This window comes from Henckelia pumila, chromosome 3, assembly GCF_033568475.1.
Source record: "Henckelia pumila isolate YLH828 chromosome 3, ASM3356847v2, whole genome shotgun sequence".
NCBI classification, from domain to species: Eukaryota; Viridiplantae; Streptophyta; class Magnoliopsida; order Lamiales; family Gesneriaceae; genus Henckelia; species Henckelia pumila.
In genome coordinates, this window is record NC_133122.1 from 179,633,449 (window position 1) to 179,651,288 (window position 17,840).

The 17,840-nt window shown below is 37.0% G+C and overlaps 2 protein-coding genes across 4 annotated transcripts; one reads left to right on the forward strand and one right to left on the reverse strand.

The window, feature by feature from the left end:
• Positions 1 to 18: 18 nt before the first annotated feature.
• LOC140891710 (uncharacterized) lies at positions 19 to 3,804 on the reverse strand. Its single transcript, XM_073300321.1, has 7 exons — positions 3,616 to 3,804; positions 3,414 to 3,518; positions 2,059 to 2,120; positions 1,888 to 1,971; positions 1,728 to 1,759; positions 1,427 to 1,508; positions 19 to 834 (listed from the first exon to the last, which is right to left on the reverse strand). Exons 1-7 carry the CDS (start codon positions 3,637 to 3,639, stop codon positions 591 to 593), a joined length of 633 nt encoding a protein of 210 aa, XP_073156422.1. The 5' UTR covers positions 3,640 to 3,804; the 3' UTR covers positions 19 to 590.
• A 609-nt stretch (positions 3,805 to 4,413) lies between these two features.
• LOC140887693 (phosphatidylinositol 3-kinase, root isoform) lies at positions 4,414 to 15,354 on the forward strand. Of its 3 annotated transcripts, XM_073295119.1 has the most exons (18): positions 4,414 to 4,621; positions 4,749 to 4,808; positions 4,898 to 4,997; positions 5,098 to 5,194; positions 5,395 to 5,553; positions 5,652 to 5,861; positions 10,799 to 10,977; positions 11,164 to 11,311; positions 11,678 to 11,773; positions 12,373 to 12,508; positions 12,597 to 12,718; positions 13,194 to 13,388; positions 13,539 to 13,709; positions 13,804 to 13,941; positions 14,230 to 14,384; positions 14,489 to 14,632; positions 14,722 to 14,869; positions 14,962 to 15,354. In XM_073295119.1, the coding sequence occupies exons 1-18, from the start codon at positions 4,510 to 4,512 to the stop codon at positions 15,097 to 15,099; spliced, it is 2,508 nt and encodes an 835-aa protein (XP_073151220.1). In that variant the 5' UTR covers positions 4,414 to 4,509; the 3' UTR covers positions 15,100 to 15,354. The 3 variants fall into 3 exon arrangements, with proteins under 3 accessions (XP_073151220.1, XP_073151221.1, XP_073151222.1); XM_073295120.1 differs by lacking the exon at positions 4,749 to 4,808; XM_073295121.1 differs by lacking the exon at positions 4,749 to 4,808 and having other exon boundaries at positions 4,471 to 4,621; positions 4,879 to 4,997.
• The last annotated feature ends 2,486 nt before the right edge of the window (positions 15,355 to 17,840 follow it).

Below are 17,840 nucleotides of genomic sequence, written 5' to 3' on the forward strand. Positions count from 1 at the left end.
CAGCACCAAGAAGGGGCTCGTGGAATCATTATTAAAATCTTAAAAGAAAAATAAATCTCAATGATACGCACACACTCGATGGCAGCATATCCCTTCACCTCGCTTCTCATTGCATTTCAGACAATTATCCAGCTGTCGGACATAAATCACCTAAGTTTTACACAATAAAAATGTCTCCACATAACCATCACCAGCTTACAATAGAACACCAATTAAAATCAGGATAAATAAAGCCCTCACTAGCACAATACAGCCGACGAATTTCAGTCCAACAAGTTCCAACCAGCAAACAAACAGAAGGAAAAGGACAAGGAAAATATAATTCAGCACCAAAAATCAGTGATAAAGATACAGGAGCAGCATGCATGGGAGGCTTCAAAATCTGCAGCAGCAAAGGACAAACCAAGAAGTTTTGGGGAGGCGTGAAGCTGTGATAGTTATGCCTCTGAGATTTTATAAAAACGTGTAACTCACAATTTAGCGTTTGGAATCTAGGAGAATCAAGGTTTTGTGCAATAGAGAAGTCTGGGGTATAACATATATTTATATATATACATTATACACATTTGCACACACAGAGAGAAACAGTTTTAGATTGATTGTACCTTCATGATTGATAAATCATCCATAGGTAAGTCAGGTGTTCTATTTAACATAACTCCCAAAGCATTCTTCATGGCAATTTGCATGGCAGCTTCAATTTCTTTAGAAGCCTCTAAGGCTGTGGAATTGGCAGCAGCAACTACAGTAGCAACTGTTCCCAACTTTGAGGACCCATTTCCACTTAAGGTATTCACCGCTTCTTTATGCACCCTTAAGACCAATTGTGTTGCTCTGTATTTTCAAAGGCAAAACCAAATTCAAAAGAGAACACAGCATCACAGTATATTTGATTTTTTGAAATAAAAAATATAGATCAACTTGAATCAGCAAGAGGGCGGGTGGAAAGAAAATCAGCTAAAGAATTGAAGGTGCATTAACCACGAGATTAATTCACGGGAAAGTATTAAATGAGAGAAAATAAGGTGAAAATTGAAAATTCCAAATTTACTTTCCCTATTATGGCTACTCCCACCAAAGGCACTACCGTTTACCCCCAGCGAGTCACAGGCCGCACCCATAACACAATACTCTCCCTAACAGTGCTACCAAAACTCACTCACGAATTGTCTGACAAAATAACTAATCCTCCCCACTACACATGTAACATCTCACCATTTCTCCCATTGGGTTCCCCTACCATAAACTTTAGTGAAAGATTCTTTGTGCTATTTGGAGTGTTTTGTATCTCATTGTAACATACTATATTTCCCTAAGAAAAAGTCTGTAACAGTCCTAACATTATAGCATACATGCTGCATGTTGCTTGCATATTAAAGGTACAATCTACAACTACGTATGACAGGAGAAAGAATTCAACACTCACTGTAAAGTAGACACCCAAGCTCTAGCAGCAGCAGGCGTTTCTGCACAAAGAAAATAATCGTGTTTCTGTGGTGTCCCAATATCTGATAAGCAAGTTAAGTGTTGAAAAATGCAAATGCTATGATGTTTAACCATTAAGGGAAAAAAAAATGGAATACAAATGTAACATGATTGTATTCAGAAACTCGGAATTCCAACACTCCACCATCACCATCACAAATAACTTTTTTTATTCTACTCCCACAGAAAGAAAAAAGAAACCAGGTGAAGAAAAGTGAATATTCACGTGTTAGTATGGATACAGAAACAGCATCCATCATACTTTGGTAGTCCTCTGAATCAAGGAAAAAAGGAGAATGAATGATGTTAATAAGACTATTCACCAATTGAAGGACAGGTATCTGCTCAAATCTAAAATAACATATCAACAAGTTTAAAACGTAACAAAAATAAGAATATTACTGGAAATTCACAGGAGATACTGTTATAGTGCTGTTTGCATCAAATTTTATTGTTCCTTTGACTGTTGGCTCATTTCTTCTCACCCTGTGCATCCAAACCAAGAGAAACTTAAGTAGGCAGTACATCTTTACTTTAGAAAAACCGAAGACAGATTAATCTGCAGCGTCTTACTTGTACTCCATTTTCCCAGTCGTTGGATCTAAAATCACCCACCTCTCATTCCATTTCCTCAGCTGTTAAAGAGCATAATTTAATCATGTCGACTAATTTGACAAGAAACAGTACAGATTCCCATCGAAATCAAAGATTTTTTTTTAAAAAAAATAAAGTTCGCTTTTCTCCATAAATTCCACATCAACAGCCATAAATTTTCAATTTATGGTGCCTCTTTGTCACGGTGTCACTTATCCCCACCTATAACAAGACTACTCAAGAACACGAGTCACGTGACTACTAACCGTGAAACAGTATATGCGACAAAATTAGAACAGTTTATGATGCAAATAATCTGACCAACCTCCTCCCTCTGAAACCAAACAATTGTTCATTGTACCCATCAAAGTTCCAAACAACTCCTTTGATGGTTATTTGACTATTTCAACTTACACCATTGTTCTAAGACATAAAGCTGGGTTAACCATCCAATGTCTATCCAAAGACATTGCACTTCGACACCTATTACTGATGATGTGGGTACCAATCCTTCATAGCAGTGATCCCTACCCAAACACTATCTCAAACTATCAATTAACATTCTCTTTCCCTGCATCCATGCTGACAGATTGAAAATCATTTGTTCCTAATTTAGCGTATTTCATTAATTATCAAAGATACAGATGCTGACTGCTCTAGAAGCCACATCGTCATCCAAAGGGCTCGTCTGAAAATTATATTACTAGCAATAAAAGAAAAAAAAAGGTAAACCATGGGAAATCTAGATTTATTAGAAGCGACGGTGACAACTAGTGGTTATAATACTATAAGACATTTAAAACATCCATGGCCTGATCGAACTGACCCCATGCTGAATACTTACTCGTACATTAATGAATAAACATCAATCAAACACGAACATGATCACAAAATGATAGTCAAAATAACAAAAGATGACAAACATTTAACATGGTGGCAATTGACAATGTTTTGCTCTCTTCCTGTTACTATGATTCGATCTCCCCGCGCCTTTCCCAACAACCAGGTGTTCCTTTGAGTCCCACACCATATTCACGTAACAATGCTTATGCTCCTTATCACGTCTCTCCAAGAACGAAACAAAACCCCACTAAGATACCAGTTTGCCCATTGTAAAACACACACGGACCAGCCCGTGATTGAAAAATTAAAAAGATCAGATCAAATTGATAAAAATATAAATAAGTTTCCTAGAATTTTAGAACATGATCAGAAAAAAAAATTAAAAATTATACACAAAATTTATGATAGGGTACAAAATACCGTCAACCATGAAACAATTAACTAGCATTCCCTTACAAGCAACGTAACCACAAAAAAGAAATGAAAATTACCGTTTCGGATCGTTTGAGGAGTGGGCCTTGCAGTAAATTTCTGCCTGAGCTGGTCGCCAGCTGTCTCTTGATCTTCTCCAAACTCGTCTTTGTATCCGCATCTCCCTGAATCATCAAATTATAAGGAAAGATGTTTGAAGATCCGACCATATCAAACAACCTACAATTACAAACAAACAATTTCAAGGGATAGTGAACTCACAAGAGAAGCTCCATTCGAACTCATGGTGATCGATGATTTTAGAAGGGTATCTGTCGAATGGAAACTCCAAAATCGATGAATGATCGCAAATCAGGTGAGGGTTTTTAGTTTAGGGTATATATATATAATGTATCAAACCATGTCGTCTTGTTGTTTGGCTGTTGGACTATTTCACTGTGTTGGACTTGCAGGTGGAACCGACTCATTTTTACACTACACTTGCTTTTTTTACTTTTCACCGTGACTTTTGTAAATATAGTCGAAAATATTTTCGTTATACCGATTCAATCTAATTTTTTTTAAAAATAAAATTATTATTTTTAAATCAATATTATTATTTTCCATTGAATGAATCAAGTCGACATTATAAGATCGTATCACATCAGATATTTTAATGTTACTTACTTTTTACATTTTTCTTACCACTATTTGTTTTTTGTATTTATCTATCTCGCATGTTATAATTTTTATGCTTGATAAGAACATAAGTATCAAATGCATAAAGCGTAGAAATACCGAATACTGGAATAGTTAATCTAAATGACCCCTACGTATATATGCATGAGCTATAATTTTTTATTCTGAAAATTTTATATAATACGGACTGACTTTTATTGGATCCAATGCTAATTATCTCAGTGGATGATTATCTGTGAAAAATCTGTACAAGATATTTTACGATCTCGACTGGCTGAAAAGGGCCTTAAATATAGTCTCACTGGGGTTATAGTTTGGGCCTAAGAAGAATTTGAAGTGGACTGATATGAAGGTCCAATAAAAGCCCAAGATAGACTCGGAAATGATGTCAGGTATTCGGTTCGGGTTACATGGGGATGGGGAGCTCCTGTCTGGGTTCGTGCAATGTTCCGTGAATCATTGCAGTGAAGAAGGGCGATGGGTGTAAACGAATTCCGATTCTTCTTGTCATGCGACATTAATCTTCCTCTCACTTTCAAAATCGAACGTTTGGAAGGGAAACTACCTCCTCTTAAGCCTCCTGATTCGGGTAATTAACCAAAATGGTTGTTCGATTTTTTTGGAAAAGGTTTAATTGATTTGGTGGGTGTGGATTTTAAGTGTTGGTATAGAATGATGTTGATTGTTTCTTTTCCTCCTTTGTGTGAACATGGAAGTGCGGCTTTTTGTTAGTATCAAATGGGCTGGCTGCAGGTTGTACTGTATATTGGATTGTGGTATTGCTAGTTCTATTTGGGACATCTTCGATTTTAGTGAGCTTTTAATTTGAGGTACCGATTGTAATAGGATATATTGAATTATTCAGCTGATGGTGATTGTACGGTAGAAGAGAGGAAACCGGAGTTATACGTTGAGTGCATGTTGTATATTGATGGTGCACCTTTTGGACTCCCAGTGAGGACAAGGTTCGCTCCGTGTGTACAATTTTTAATGTTTTTTTGTTTTTTTGGCTCGGGGATGTGTTTTCCGCCCCAATTAATGGGCTTTTTTTTGGGAAAACTGTAGGTTGGAAACCTCAGGTTCATCAGTTTCTTGGAATGAACTGATCACACTGAGTACGAAATATCGGGATTTGACAGCAAATTCACAGCTTGGTATAACTGTAAGTCTTCAAGTGTGGTCATTATAATCCCCCTTGGAGTTAAAATGTTTGTGGTGTTCAATTTTTTCTGAAAATTTATTTTGTAACTGTGATTTTTAGTTCTTAATGGGTGATTTCCATAGGTAGATTTCACAGTTTAATCTTTGCATATTGCCTTCTCTTTAAACTTCTATAAACAGACCATGATATTTCATATGTAGGTTTATGATGTTTCGTGTAATGAAAATGAGGAAGTGGTCGGTGGAGCAACCGTTAGGCTGTTTAACCTGAAGAAACAGCTCAAGACTGGGAAGCATAAACTTAGGCTTTGGTCGGGCAAAGAAGCAGATGGCTCCTTAAACACTACTACTCCTGGAAAGGTTTTACCTTTTACTAGTCATTGTGACTATGTCATTTTACTTAAATAGTAATATCCATGAGATTTTTTTGATAATGGCCTTGTTTGGGAGGATGATAGGTTCCAAAAGATGAGAGAGGAGAATTAGAGCGTTTGGAAAAGCTTGCAAATAAGTACGAGAGAGGTCAGATTCAAAGAGTTGATTGGCTGGACCGCCTTGCATTCAAATCCATGGAGAAAATTAAGGACCGTGAAAATAGTAAAAACGGGAGTTCTCATTTATATGTGGTCGTTGAATTTTGCAGCTTCGAACATCGCATAGTTTTCCAGGTAATTTCTGTGCGCATGAATATTTTGATACTCTGTGATGTGCTTGAGTTACAAGTGCAATAGAGCGACTCTTCATAATTTTATTTTTTAAAAAAATAAAAAATAAAAACTCGTGTCTGAAGGTAGTGTGTATGGCATGGACTCTAATTGCCCTTCTTCTTGTTATCGGAAACAAAAATTATTGATATGATAAAATGCACAATAGAATGATGAGATATTCTTATGATCAGTCTATAAAAAAACAGTGGCATCCTAGTTAAATATCAATTCTTTGCTAGGGCCTTTCATTCTATTATAGCTGATAAAGTTTCACGATGGGAACCTGACCAAACGTTGGAGCTAATGGTAAATATAAACAAGACTACGTAGAACTGATGGAAAACTTTAAAGAGAAAGATTTCATGAAGATTGTACCATCATTGCTAACTACTCAAACAACAAAGCCTATGTGCTTATGTCTAACATCTCAATTGTGGGACTCCTGTTTTATCTATCCAAAGATACCCTTGGCACAGGGTTGGTTTTCATCTCTTTGTATCCGTGAAAATTGCACACACCGCGATTGTAACCTAGAATTGAAAGTTCAGAAACCAATTTCTGCACCACTAAGCTAATTGATTGGTAAATGATCGTGCAGAAAGGGTTGATTTCATGGAGAATTGGCATTAAAAGCTGAGCAGTGTTAGTTATGCAGTATAGTGTGTGTTAAGTACACAACCAACTAAAAGCTTAAAATGTCGTTTCAGTATAGTTTTGACAAGTTCTCACAGCCAGTTTGCCTCTTTGCATCATTTATATTGTTATGGGCTTGGGCCTATGAGTAACGGTGGGCTTGGGTTTAGGGAATAGTGGGCTAGATCCAAATAGGGTTATTAGTTATTTTGTACGCGTTGATCATAAAATGGGGTAGGAGTAGTTATTTTGGGGAGTTATTGAATTTTATGATAGTATTTGCTAGCAATGCTAGGGGAGAGGGAAGTGTTATGGATTATGCCGGAGTGATCATGACGATAATGTAATTGCGGAATAAAATAATCAACAAGAACACCAAAGATTTACGTGGTTCACCCAATATAGGCTACGTTCACGGAGCTGCTGCAAATATTTATTACCGGAGAAATATTACAAGTGTAAACAAAACACTATATCTCTCACACGATCCAAATACCCGAGTATTACCGAGAAAATATTTCTCTAACTCACACAAGAGAACACTCAAGAAAACCCAAGAAAATCTTTTTTCTTAACTCTCTTTTCTTTTGCTCTCTCGCTCTTTGGGATGCTTAAACTGATGGGGAAGGAGCTCTATTTATAGAGCTCCTTCACGCGTCCTCTACGCGTCAATTAAATGACGATGCATTTAATTGCTTCCCCTACCTCCACCAGCCATCGTCCCAACTTCCACCAATCACCATCATTTGCCACCTAACAAATCTCCCACTTGAAGACTTGATTTCAATCATGGCTTCACACAGTCAATAAAGCAGCTCATGCTTCCTTTCTTATATTTTGCAGTCCATGTCGTCTTTCATGGCTAACTCCCACTTGATTGAATCATCATTTTGCATCGCTTCTTCAAAGGTATCCGGTTCACCTTTTTCAGTCAGCAAAATATAGTGAAGTGCAGGGGAGTATTTCTGAGGTGGTCTGATTGTTCTCGACGATCTCCTGAGTTCAATCACTGAAGTTTGTGGATCAACATCTTGTGCAACAGTTTCTTTATCTTTCAGGTTACTGGTTTCCGACTCATTCATAGGAATATCCATCAATGGTATTTCATCCGTCTTCTTGACTTCAGGACATTCATCACCAGCTCCAACGCTTGACCTGTCCTTGTACATCACATACTCATTGAATATTACATCTCTGCTCCAAATGATCTTCCGATTTTGGTCATCCCAGAACCGATAACCAAACTCATTATCTCCATAACCAATAAAGAAACACTTCTTTGATTTCGGATCAAGTTTCGTTTTGTTGGCTGAATCGATGTGAACATATGAGAGACAACCAAACACTTTAAAGAACGAAAGGTTTACTCTTTTGCCGCTCCAGACCTCCTCTGGTATTTTGCAATCTAGTGGTACCGAAGGTCCTCTGTTGATCAGATACGCTGCAGTGTTAACTGCATCAGCCCAGAATGATTTCGGCAGTCCAGCGTGCAATCTCATGCTCCTGGCTCGCTCATTCAGGGTCCTATTCATCCTCTCAGCTACACCATTCTGTTGAGGAGTACCGGTAATGGTTTTCTCCATCTTGATCCCGTTCAGTGCACAATACTTCTTGAACTCATAATCTTCATATTCTCCTCCGTTATCAGACCGTAAGCACTTCACCTTCAAGTTGGTCTCATTCTCCACCATGACTTTCCACCTCTTAAAGGTCTCATAAACATCAGATTTATTTTTCAAAAAATAAACCCAGACCTTCCTGCTCGAATCATCGATAAATGTGACATAATATTGTGAGCCTCCAAGGGATGTCACAGAAGATGGTCCCCACACGTCAGTATGAACCAGCTCCAACTTTGTTGCTTTCGGTTCTCTACCGCCTTTCGAAAAGTTCACCCTTTTCTGTTTTCCAAGAACACAAATTTCACACAATTTGTGTTCAACAGTTTTTAACTCCGGTAGTTTTCCTTTTGACATCAGCATCTTCATTCTTTTCTCACTCATATGTCCAAGTCTACAATGCCATAAACTTGAGTTAGCTCCAGCATCCACAGCTGCTAACATGTCTCTACAACTGGAAGTCATGTACAGGGTTCCAGTTTTCGTTCCTCGAGCAATAATCATGGCTCCTTTGCTCACTTTCCAAGATCCATCACCAAAAGTCACTTTATGGCCTTCGTTATCGAGCTGTCCCACTGAGATCAGATTTCGGGTCAACTTTGGTACATGCCTCACTTTTTTGAGCTTCCAGATGGATCCGTTTGACATTTTCAAACTGATATCACCCATACCAGCTATTTCCAACGGTTTTCCATCAGCCAAGAAAACCTTTCCGTAATTACCAGCAATGTAATTACTAAATACCTCACGATCACCGGTTTGAAATGAAGCTCCCGAATCCATAACCCAAGAATCAATCGGGCTTTCCATTGATAGTACTAAGGCATCATGTACATCCTCAGTAACAACATTTGCATTATTTTTGGGTGATCTACAGTCCTTTTTCATGTGACCAGTTTCACCACAGCTCCAGCACTTCAATTTCTTTTCAAATGTGTTTTTGTCTTTTCCACTCCTTGATTTGGATCTGCCACGCCATCGGTTAGAACATTTTTCGCTACTCCTGCCCCTACTTCTGTTTTCGAGATTTAGGGCAGATCTCGATGATTTCGCTTCTCCCGAATCCCTCCTGCGAACTTCTTCACCAAAGATTCGATCTCTGACATCATTGAATTGTAACTTTCCCTTTTCCAGCAGAATTGCTAATCGCTGCCCGCATCGGCTCCCAAACATTTGGTAAAGACGCCAAAAGAATAAGTGCACGGATCTCATCATCAAAATGAATTTCAACCGATGTTAGCTGGGAAACAATCGCGTTGAATTCATTGATGTGTGCCGCCACCGAAGCACCTTCCTCCATTTTCAAGTTGAATAACCTTTTTATGAGGAACAATTTATTATTTGCTGATGGCTTCTCGTACATGTTTTGATAAAATGGACATCATCTCCTTCATGGTTTTTGCCTCCGCCACGTTGTGTGCCACGTTCTTTGTTAGGGTCAATCGTATTACCCCTAACACTTGTCAGTCAAGAAGCTCCCACTCATCATCCTCCATCTTTTCTGGCTTCACCCCGGATAGAGGTTGATGTAGCTTCTTGCTATACAGATAATCTTTAATCTGTAACCGCCAGAACGTAAAATCTGTACCGTCGAACTTATTGATTCCTGGTCTCGATCCGTCATTTCCGGCCATTGCTTCTCCTGCCTTAATAAAATTTCAAAAAAACTTTTTTGGATGTGGAAGATCAGACAAAGCTGCAACCACAGAGCATACTCAGAATTTTAAGAAATTTTTCACCAAGGCTTCCGGACACCGTAACCGCTCTGATACCAGTTGTTATGGATTATGCCGGAGTGATCATGACGATAATATAATTGCGGAATAAAATAATCAACAAGAACACCAAAGATTTACGTGGTTCACCCAATATAGGCTACGTCCACGGAGCTGCTGCAAATATTTATTACCGGAGAAATATTACAAGTGTAAACAAAACACCATATTTCTCACACGATCCAAACACCCGAGTATTACCGAGAAAAATATTTTTCTAACTCACACAAGAGAACATTCAAGAAAACCCAAGAAACTCTTTTTTCTTAACTCTCTTTTCTTTTGCTCTCTCGCTCTCTGGGATGCTTAAACTGATGGGGCGCGTCCTCTACGCGTCAATTAAATGCCGATGCTTCCCCTACTTCCACCTGCCATCGTCCCAACTTCCACCAATCACCATCATTTGCCACCTAACAGGAATATGTTCTGTAATGAATATGTTCTGCTCTAGGGGCCGTTCTTCTTGTGAGAATTGGTCATTTTCTTTGTAAACCGTATTAGTATTTGCTTAATATAATTATTGTGTTGTGTATTCTCGTTTTACTGGTTTTGTTGGTGTTATGTTGATTGAGACCTAACATATATCATAACATCCAGTGAATGGTAAAAGTAGATACTAACTTAAGCATCAAATTTGGTTTGCTTCAGTTTATTTTAGCAACCTTATTGCATTCGGTTGTTTTAACGACAGCAAATAAGGTCTTGAAGTTACCATATCCATACTGTCAATTTTTATAATGTTTGATTCCTATCTTGCATCATCCAGTTATGTTTTTAAACTTTTTTTAAAGTATGTTGAACTAATTATAATTTTGGTTTATTTGTTAATTAGGTGCTTATAGGTTTGACCTTTGATTACTTTGATTTGTAGGAGTCCGGAGCAAATTTTTTACTGCCTTCTCCAATAGCTTCAACAAATGAGCTTGTCACAGTTTGGGATCCTGAAGTGGGAAAAATGAATCCTTCCGAGCACAAGCAGCTGAAGCTGGCTAGAAGTTTAAATCGTGGCATCATTGACAGAGATCTTAAGCCAAGCTCTACAGAAAGAAAGTAAGTTTTGCTAATCCAAGAACTTGATTCCTGTTGTTCTTTCATTCATTGTTTAATCTGTTTATTTATTTATGTTTCTGCTAAAATGATCTCTATCCATATGATTGATTGGAGGCACTGTTGTTTTTTTTTTTTTGTCAATAACTTTCTCTGCTGTAGCTAATCAAATACCATGTAAAAATTTAGGTCTATACAAAAGATAGTAAAATATCCACCTACAAGGACATTAAGTGGAGAGGAGAAGCAATTTCTCTGGAAATTCCGTTTTTCATTGATGTCAGAAAAGAGGGCTCTCACAAAGTTTTTACGATGTGTTGAATGGAGTGATGTTCAGGTATTGTTACAGTAAATCTATTAGGTAATTTGTTGTGAAATATATGTTGGTGTAATAAAATGTTTGTTGGCTTTTAATGCTATCATTAGGGTAAAGTCGTCTTCTATGTTATAGATTTATTGGATACACTCACAAACCCCTTCCTCAAGGTAACTAGTAGAGAAATTCTTGAAATGTACAGTGAAACTCGTTTAATGGTACAACAATGACTATAGTTGAGTATTCGGTGCATGGAAGAGGTTAGGATGTTGTAATTTAAATCAGTGAATTTGCATTTCATAACCTCCATTTATTGTCATTGGTTGGCGGGTGAATCTTGTTTTTTCAGCTTTTCCTCTTGATGAAAAATGTGACTGTTGGTTTCAGGAAGCAAAGCAGGCCTTGGAACTGATGGGAAAGTGGGAGACAATTGACGTTTCCGATGCTCTAGAACTTCTATCTCCTGTTTTTGAGAGTGAAGAGGTTAATCATGTGCCTTGTTTGTATTTTACTGGTGTACTCTTTTATGCTGTTGTCATATGTGTAGACTATTGTACAAAATCAGTTCCATAAACTATTGCATGCTATGCAGGAATTACTAATTTTCGCCTCTTTTTTTACTCTCTGTATAGCAAGTCTTGTTGTTTAAGAAATTTTCGTATTACTCCAACAATTTGGGCACTGTGTCCAGTTTGTTTTGTGAATTATGCCATTGTTTCACTCACTATAACATGAAGTGCTTTGGTTTTGGTTGGAAATGATATTTGCAGCTTTATTATGAAGAATAGGCTACAATAGGGGAACTCTCACAATCTCAGGGACACATCTGTGAATTTGATTGATCTATTCTTTCATTTGTGGATTGAATTAGTTCGCTGACATCTCTTCAAGAAAATGTACTGCTTAGGTGCTATTAGAAACTATAAAGTGACTCTGAAGTTGTTGTGATGATTCTATCTTTATACCCAACTTTGTGACGAATGTTCCAATCTGTACATTGTACCATTTTTAGATTTTCAATCTCTGCCCTTGTAGTAAGTACTAAACAAAATTTCATAATACTAATCTGAACTCTTCAATAGGTCCGAGCGTATGCAGTGAGTGTGCTTGAGAGAGCTGGTGATGAAGAGCTTCAGTGCTACCTACTTCAACTGGTTCAAGCCCTTCGGTTTGAACGTTCTGATAAGTCTCGCCTGTGTCACTTCCTCGTGCAACGGTGTAAGTTTTTTCCGATAAATATCATAAATTTGTATGGATTTGAGATGTTTCCAAGCTCATTTCAAGGTTCGTGGGAATCTTTATTCAGCATTACGCAATATTGAATTGGCTAGCTTTTTCCGGTGGTACGTTGCGGTAGAACTCCATGATCCTGCATATGCAAGACGATTCTATTGTGCCTATGAGATTCTGGAAGAGAGTATGTTGAAGGTACGAAGTTTCCTCTCTCTACATGTGTGTTTTGTTCTGGGGGGTTGGGAAGGGGGGTGTGGGGATTGGTTCCTGCTGAAGCATTTGGTAGGCTCCTTCATTATTGCAATGCTATTTTTGCTGAATTGTATTTGAGGTTTGACCACCCATATCAGGAAGGAGATTTGCATGATTATCGACTGTTTAAAATGTTTTGAGGAAAAAGAAGACCTTCATTGTATAGAAAATGTGGATTATATTTCCATCCCTGTGTATTTGGCTTCTGGCAAATAGCCATTGTGTCCGATAAAATATGCGATGTGGCCTGGTATGGAAGGGAACTTTTAATATGATTGAAGCATGCATTATGAATAAAAGAAAGCAGCCAATATCTGACAAATACTTGAGCATCATCATTGGATAAATAGTTCTGCTGTCTTTTTGCCCGCACTTTGGTCTAGTTATTGTTGGCTGACATGTTGTACATTTTTTTCAGTTGGGTCCTGCTGCTAATGGTGATGATGATGGTTTGAAGTTGTGGCAGAGTTTGGTGCGTGAGACCGAATTGACTGCTCAGTTGTGTTCAATCATGAGAGACGTGAGAAATGTGAAGGGTGGAACTCAGAAGAAGATTGAAAAGCTTCGGCATCTCTTGTCAGGCCTTCTGAGTGAGCTCACATACTTTGATGAGGTACTGCCCTCAGTGGCTTCTCCAACATGCATGTGCATCTGACCAGTTCAAAACATGTCATACATGTTGTTTTCCAATGTCAGTTCCATGGCCACGAACATAGTCTCACCCTAAGTATATGGATTTAAAGAGGTGATTTCATTTTGTCAGCCTATACGGTCACCTCTGGCACCTGGGGTCCTCATAACAGGAATCATACCGTCAGAATCATCAATTTTTAAAAGTGCATTGCATCCTTTGCGGTTGGCTTTTCGAACTGCAAGTGGGGGAAGCTGTAAGATCATATTTAAAAAGGGAGATGATCTCAGGCAAGACCAATTGGTAGGTAGATCCCAAATGTAATTGCACTTTGTGATTTGCAGGGTGATTTCTTTGCCATTGTGTGTAGTGTGTACTGAATCAAAGTTAATATCAGGTTATTCAAATGGTATCATTAATGGATCGGTTGCTTAAATTGGAGAATCTCGACCTGCATTTGACTCCATATAGAGTGTTGGCGACGGGGCATGATGAAGGCATGCTTGAATTTATTCCATCCAAATCGTTGGCGCAGGTAAATAATTTGACAAAAGCTCTTGATAAACTATGTAAGTTTCAGGCTTAAATTTCACATCCTTTAAGTTGATGCCATGGAGCCATCTTGATTCCTGAGCTTTATAAATTTGGTTTTAAGTGCATCAGAATTTCGCATGCTTAATTAAGTTAACATATAGAATACAAATAGATGATTAAATTACAATTTTCTGATTTAGCGTTCTATTGGTGATACTGCTCCCAAAATGCATGTATCGTTGAACGGAAGTAATTATTATTTCTGAACTGTTCTTCCTCACTCTTCCAGATTCTATCAGAACATCGAAGTATTACAAGCTATCTACAAAAATTTCACCCTGATCCAGATGGACCGTTTGGAATCACTGCTACTTGTCTTGAAACATTTATTAAAAGCTGTGCTGGCTACTCAGTGATCACATATATTCTAGGCATTGGTGACAGGTGATTTTAATATAGCTTACTGTATGTTTTGTGCCTGTATCTCTAGTATCTTGAGTTTTTCTTATCAATGAGGCTCTAAAGTTACATATCTTCTTGATTAACAGGCACCTCGATAATTTACTTCTCCAAGATGACGGCCGACTTTTCCACGTGGATTTTGGTTTTATTCTTGGTAGAGATCCGAAGCCCTTTCCACCACCTATGAAACTTTGTAAAGAAATGGTTGAAGCAATGGGTGGAGCAGAAAGGTATTAATCCAATAATTTAAGCCTACCAAATCAATTACATTTTCTTCTTCGATTTTTTTCAGTCATCTCCTTCCCCTTTTACTTTGCAGCCAGTATTACACGAGGTTCAAATCCTACTGTTGTGAAGCATACAACATTCTCAGAAAGTCGAGCAACCTAACTTTAAATCTGTTTCACTTAATGGCTGGTTCGAACATTCCTGACATAGCTTCTGATCCTGAAAAAGGCATTCTTAAGGTGATATCTCCTTTTCCGTGATATTTATACTTCCAAACTGAACAGCATTTATGTTTTTCCCTTTGTAACTATGTCTTTCCTTGTCTATGTAGCTTCAAGAAAAATTCCGTCTTGACTTGGACGATGAGGAGTCTATTCATTTTTTCCAGGATCTTATCAACGAGAGCGTCAGTGCGTTATTCCCTCAAATGGTTGAAACCATCCATCGCTGGGCACAGTATTGGCGTTGATTTAACACCAAAATGAGATTCGGGTAGGTAGGAATATTTATATAATCTTTTCATTCAACTGCGGTTGCTCTCTGTGCTTCACACCAACTTATGGATGCAGAAAGGCGACGTTGCTATGTATTATTAACGCGTAAATATCGATTGGTTTATAAACTTTGTGTTATTGCTATTTTTGTATATAAATTGTAAATAGTTTTATGAACTCTTTAGAATGGTACACATTTTGAGATGTATGTTTCAGACCAATTTCTTCTACCGCTCCAGTTTTTGTTTTAGGACAACTAATTCACGGGCCTGAAAACGAAAGGGGAAATGAACGTAGACTTGTTTTCCACTTGTCTTCTTGGCCTACTTTTTGGTGAGTCGTCTTCTTAATTATTGATGGCTCATTTTGGCGTTTACAAAAAATGGACCAAACTATGATGAATTCCCAATATAATACTTGACCTTTTTTTGAATAATATTTTCCGATCGTAGAGTTCCTATAATCATATTTCTTGACATCCTACAAGATAACACAGAAATATAAAAATAAAAAATAAACTACTTGTGAAAATGATTTCCATTACGATATTATCCACTTTCATATCTTTTTGACCAAGTGCGTGCGTCTGTGTGACCAGGCTACTAGCTACCCACTAGATTCGATTAATCAAACTGCCAAAAGCATATACCACCCTTTCACACTTCTTTTAAAAACACAAACAAAAAAAGTCTCCCATGGAAACCCAGAAGATCGCAAATTCCCTTGGGAAACTTTGTGTATTGAGTCACTGTTGGAGTTGGGAAAATCTTATTTTATATATAATATTTTGTCCTAACGTGGGTTTCGTGTGATACGTTATCACATATCTTTATTTACTAGAAACAGGTAGTCTGTCACCGTCGCGCACTACTGTCACATATATTCACAATAAAAAGTATTATTTTTAGTATAAAAGATAATATTTTTCATAGATCCAGTCAAATAGAAAATACATCTCACAAAACCGAGTTCAGGTTGTAAATTTGTTACATAATTTTATTTCCTATTAAAAAAATTAGTCGACTAGTAAATAAATTGGAATCAAGTCATCGTAGTCCATGATATGGATATGCACAAACATATCTGTTGGAACAATGGAATCCGAATATCTCCACAATGATATGATATTGTCTATTTTGGGAGTAAACCTTCATGGATTTGCTTTTCGAATCACCCAAAAAGTCTCAAATCAATGTAGAGATATCCGGATTCTATTGTTCCAACAAATGATATCAGATTCATGGTCTGATCAAGTCAATGTGGGTGGAATCTTCGGAATACTTAAACGAAAGAGGAGAGAGCTCCTGATAAAAATCTGTGATAAGCTCTCGAGGGGTGATGCTCCCAGTATTTCATGTAAAGCGTGTGGTCCAATGCATTGAAGAGAAGTGGTCTCGATTGGAGCACAGATTGAGGGGAGACCTGGACCATGTGAATAATCGCAGGACTTCGTTTGAGGAGTGAATTGTTAGGTATTCAACCAAAGTTTCACATGAAAAGATCATGAATTTATATATGAAATGATATTTTCATTGGTATGGGATCTTTTGGTTGATTCCAAAAGGCAAAACATGAGAATTTATGCCTAAAGTGGACAATATAATATCATTATGAAGATATCGGATTCCATTATTCTAACAATATCAATATGTAATTATTAATTGTCGCTAATTGAATCACAAAACTAACAAATCCATGCACCCCCACGCAATATATTGATTATTGCTATCTAGCCTAGCCTAACAATCAATCATGGTTAATATTGGATGGAGGCATGTAGAAGCGCCACCCAAAATGGAAATGAATGATTACACTATTTTGGGATAAAAGATGGTTAAAAAAAGAGATTGAATATTTTGATTTTCGCACCAAGTATAAAGTCCATAAATATTTTGGGCTCGGAATTTGATAATTTCCTATTTTGTCTAGTAAATGCCGCATACTAGTTAAATGATTTTCAAACACATTAAATTATAAGATATGCGAAATTATTTGGAAAATTCAAATAACCCAGATATATCATTTAAAATGTATGCAACACACTCGAATATGTATTCTTTTTGGCAAGTTGTATCTTTCCAAAAATATGAAATCGAAACAATAATATTTGTGAAACGAAATATATATGCATATTAAAATGCCACTAATTAAGTGGTATGAAAATCTCACTGATCTGATTCATGAATAAAGAAAAGGTAGCAATGATGTTCTGAAAAGTCCATCCACTGAACACTAACATTCCGTGGTTTTCTCTCTAATTAAATACGATTTAACTCATATAATGTTGAATTACAACATTTTACTTACAAATATTTCATTGACATTGATATTTGTATTCGAAATCAAATCTTCTAAACAAAGAGAATTTTTGCACTTTTTATACAATCGGTACGAATCATTCAATTTCATATAATGAAATCATTCCCAATACAATTCGAATTTCATATAGTTTATGCTCAGTTCATTCGAATTTAGAAAAATAATCACGACACTTAAATTCGCCTTTTTTTAAAAAAATATTTATTACATAATTAAATCCATAAAATAATATTTTTTTTAAAAAAAGTCAGTCAACCGTTTGTCCACCACAGGTCAACTTCAAAACAGGTCAACATGCATGCTATGCTGATTATACATTTTTCCCTCTCAAATGTGTATATATATATATACACACACTGACACACATTCATTATATTACATTCTTCTCAACAAATAT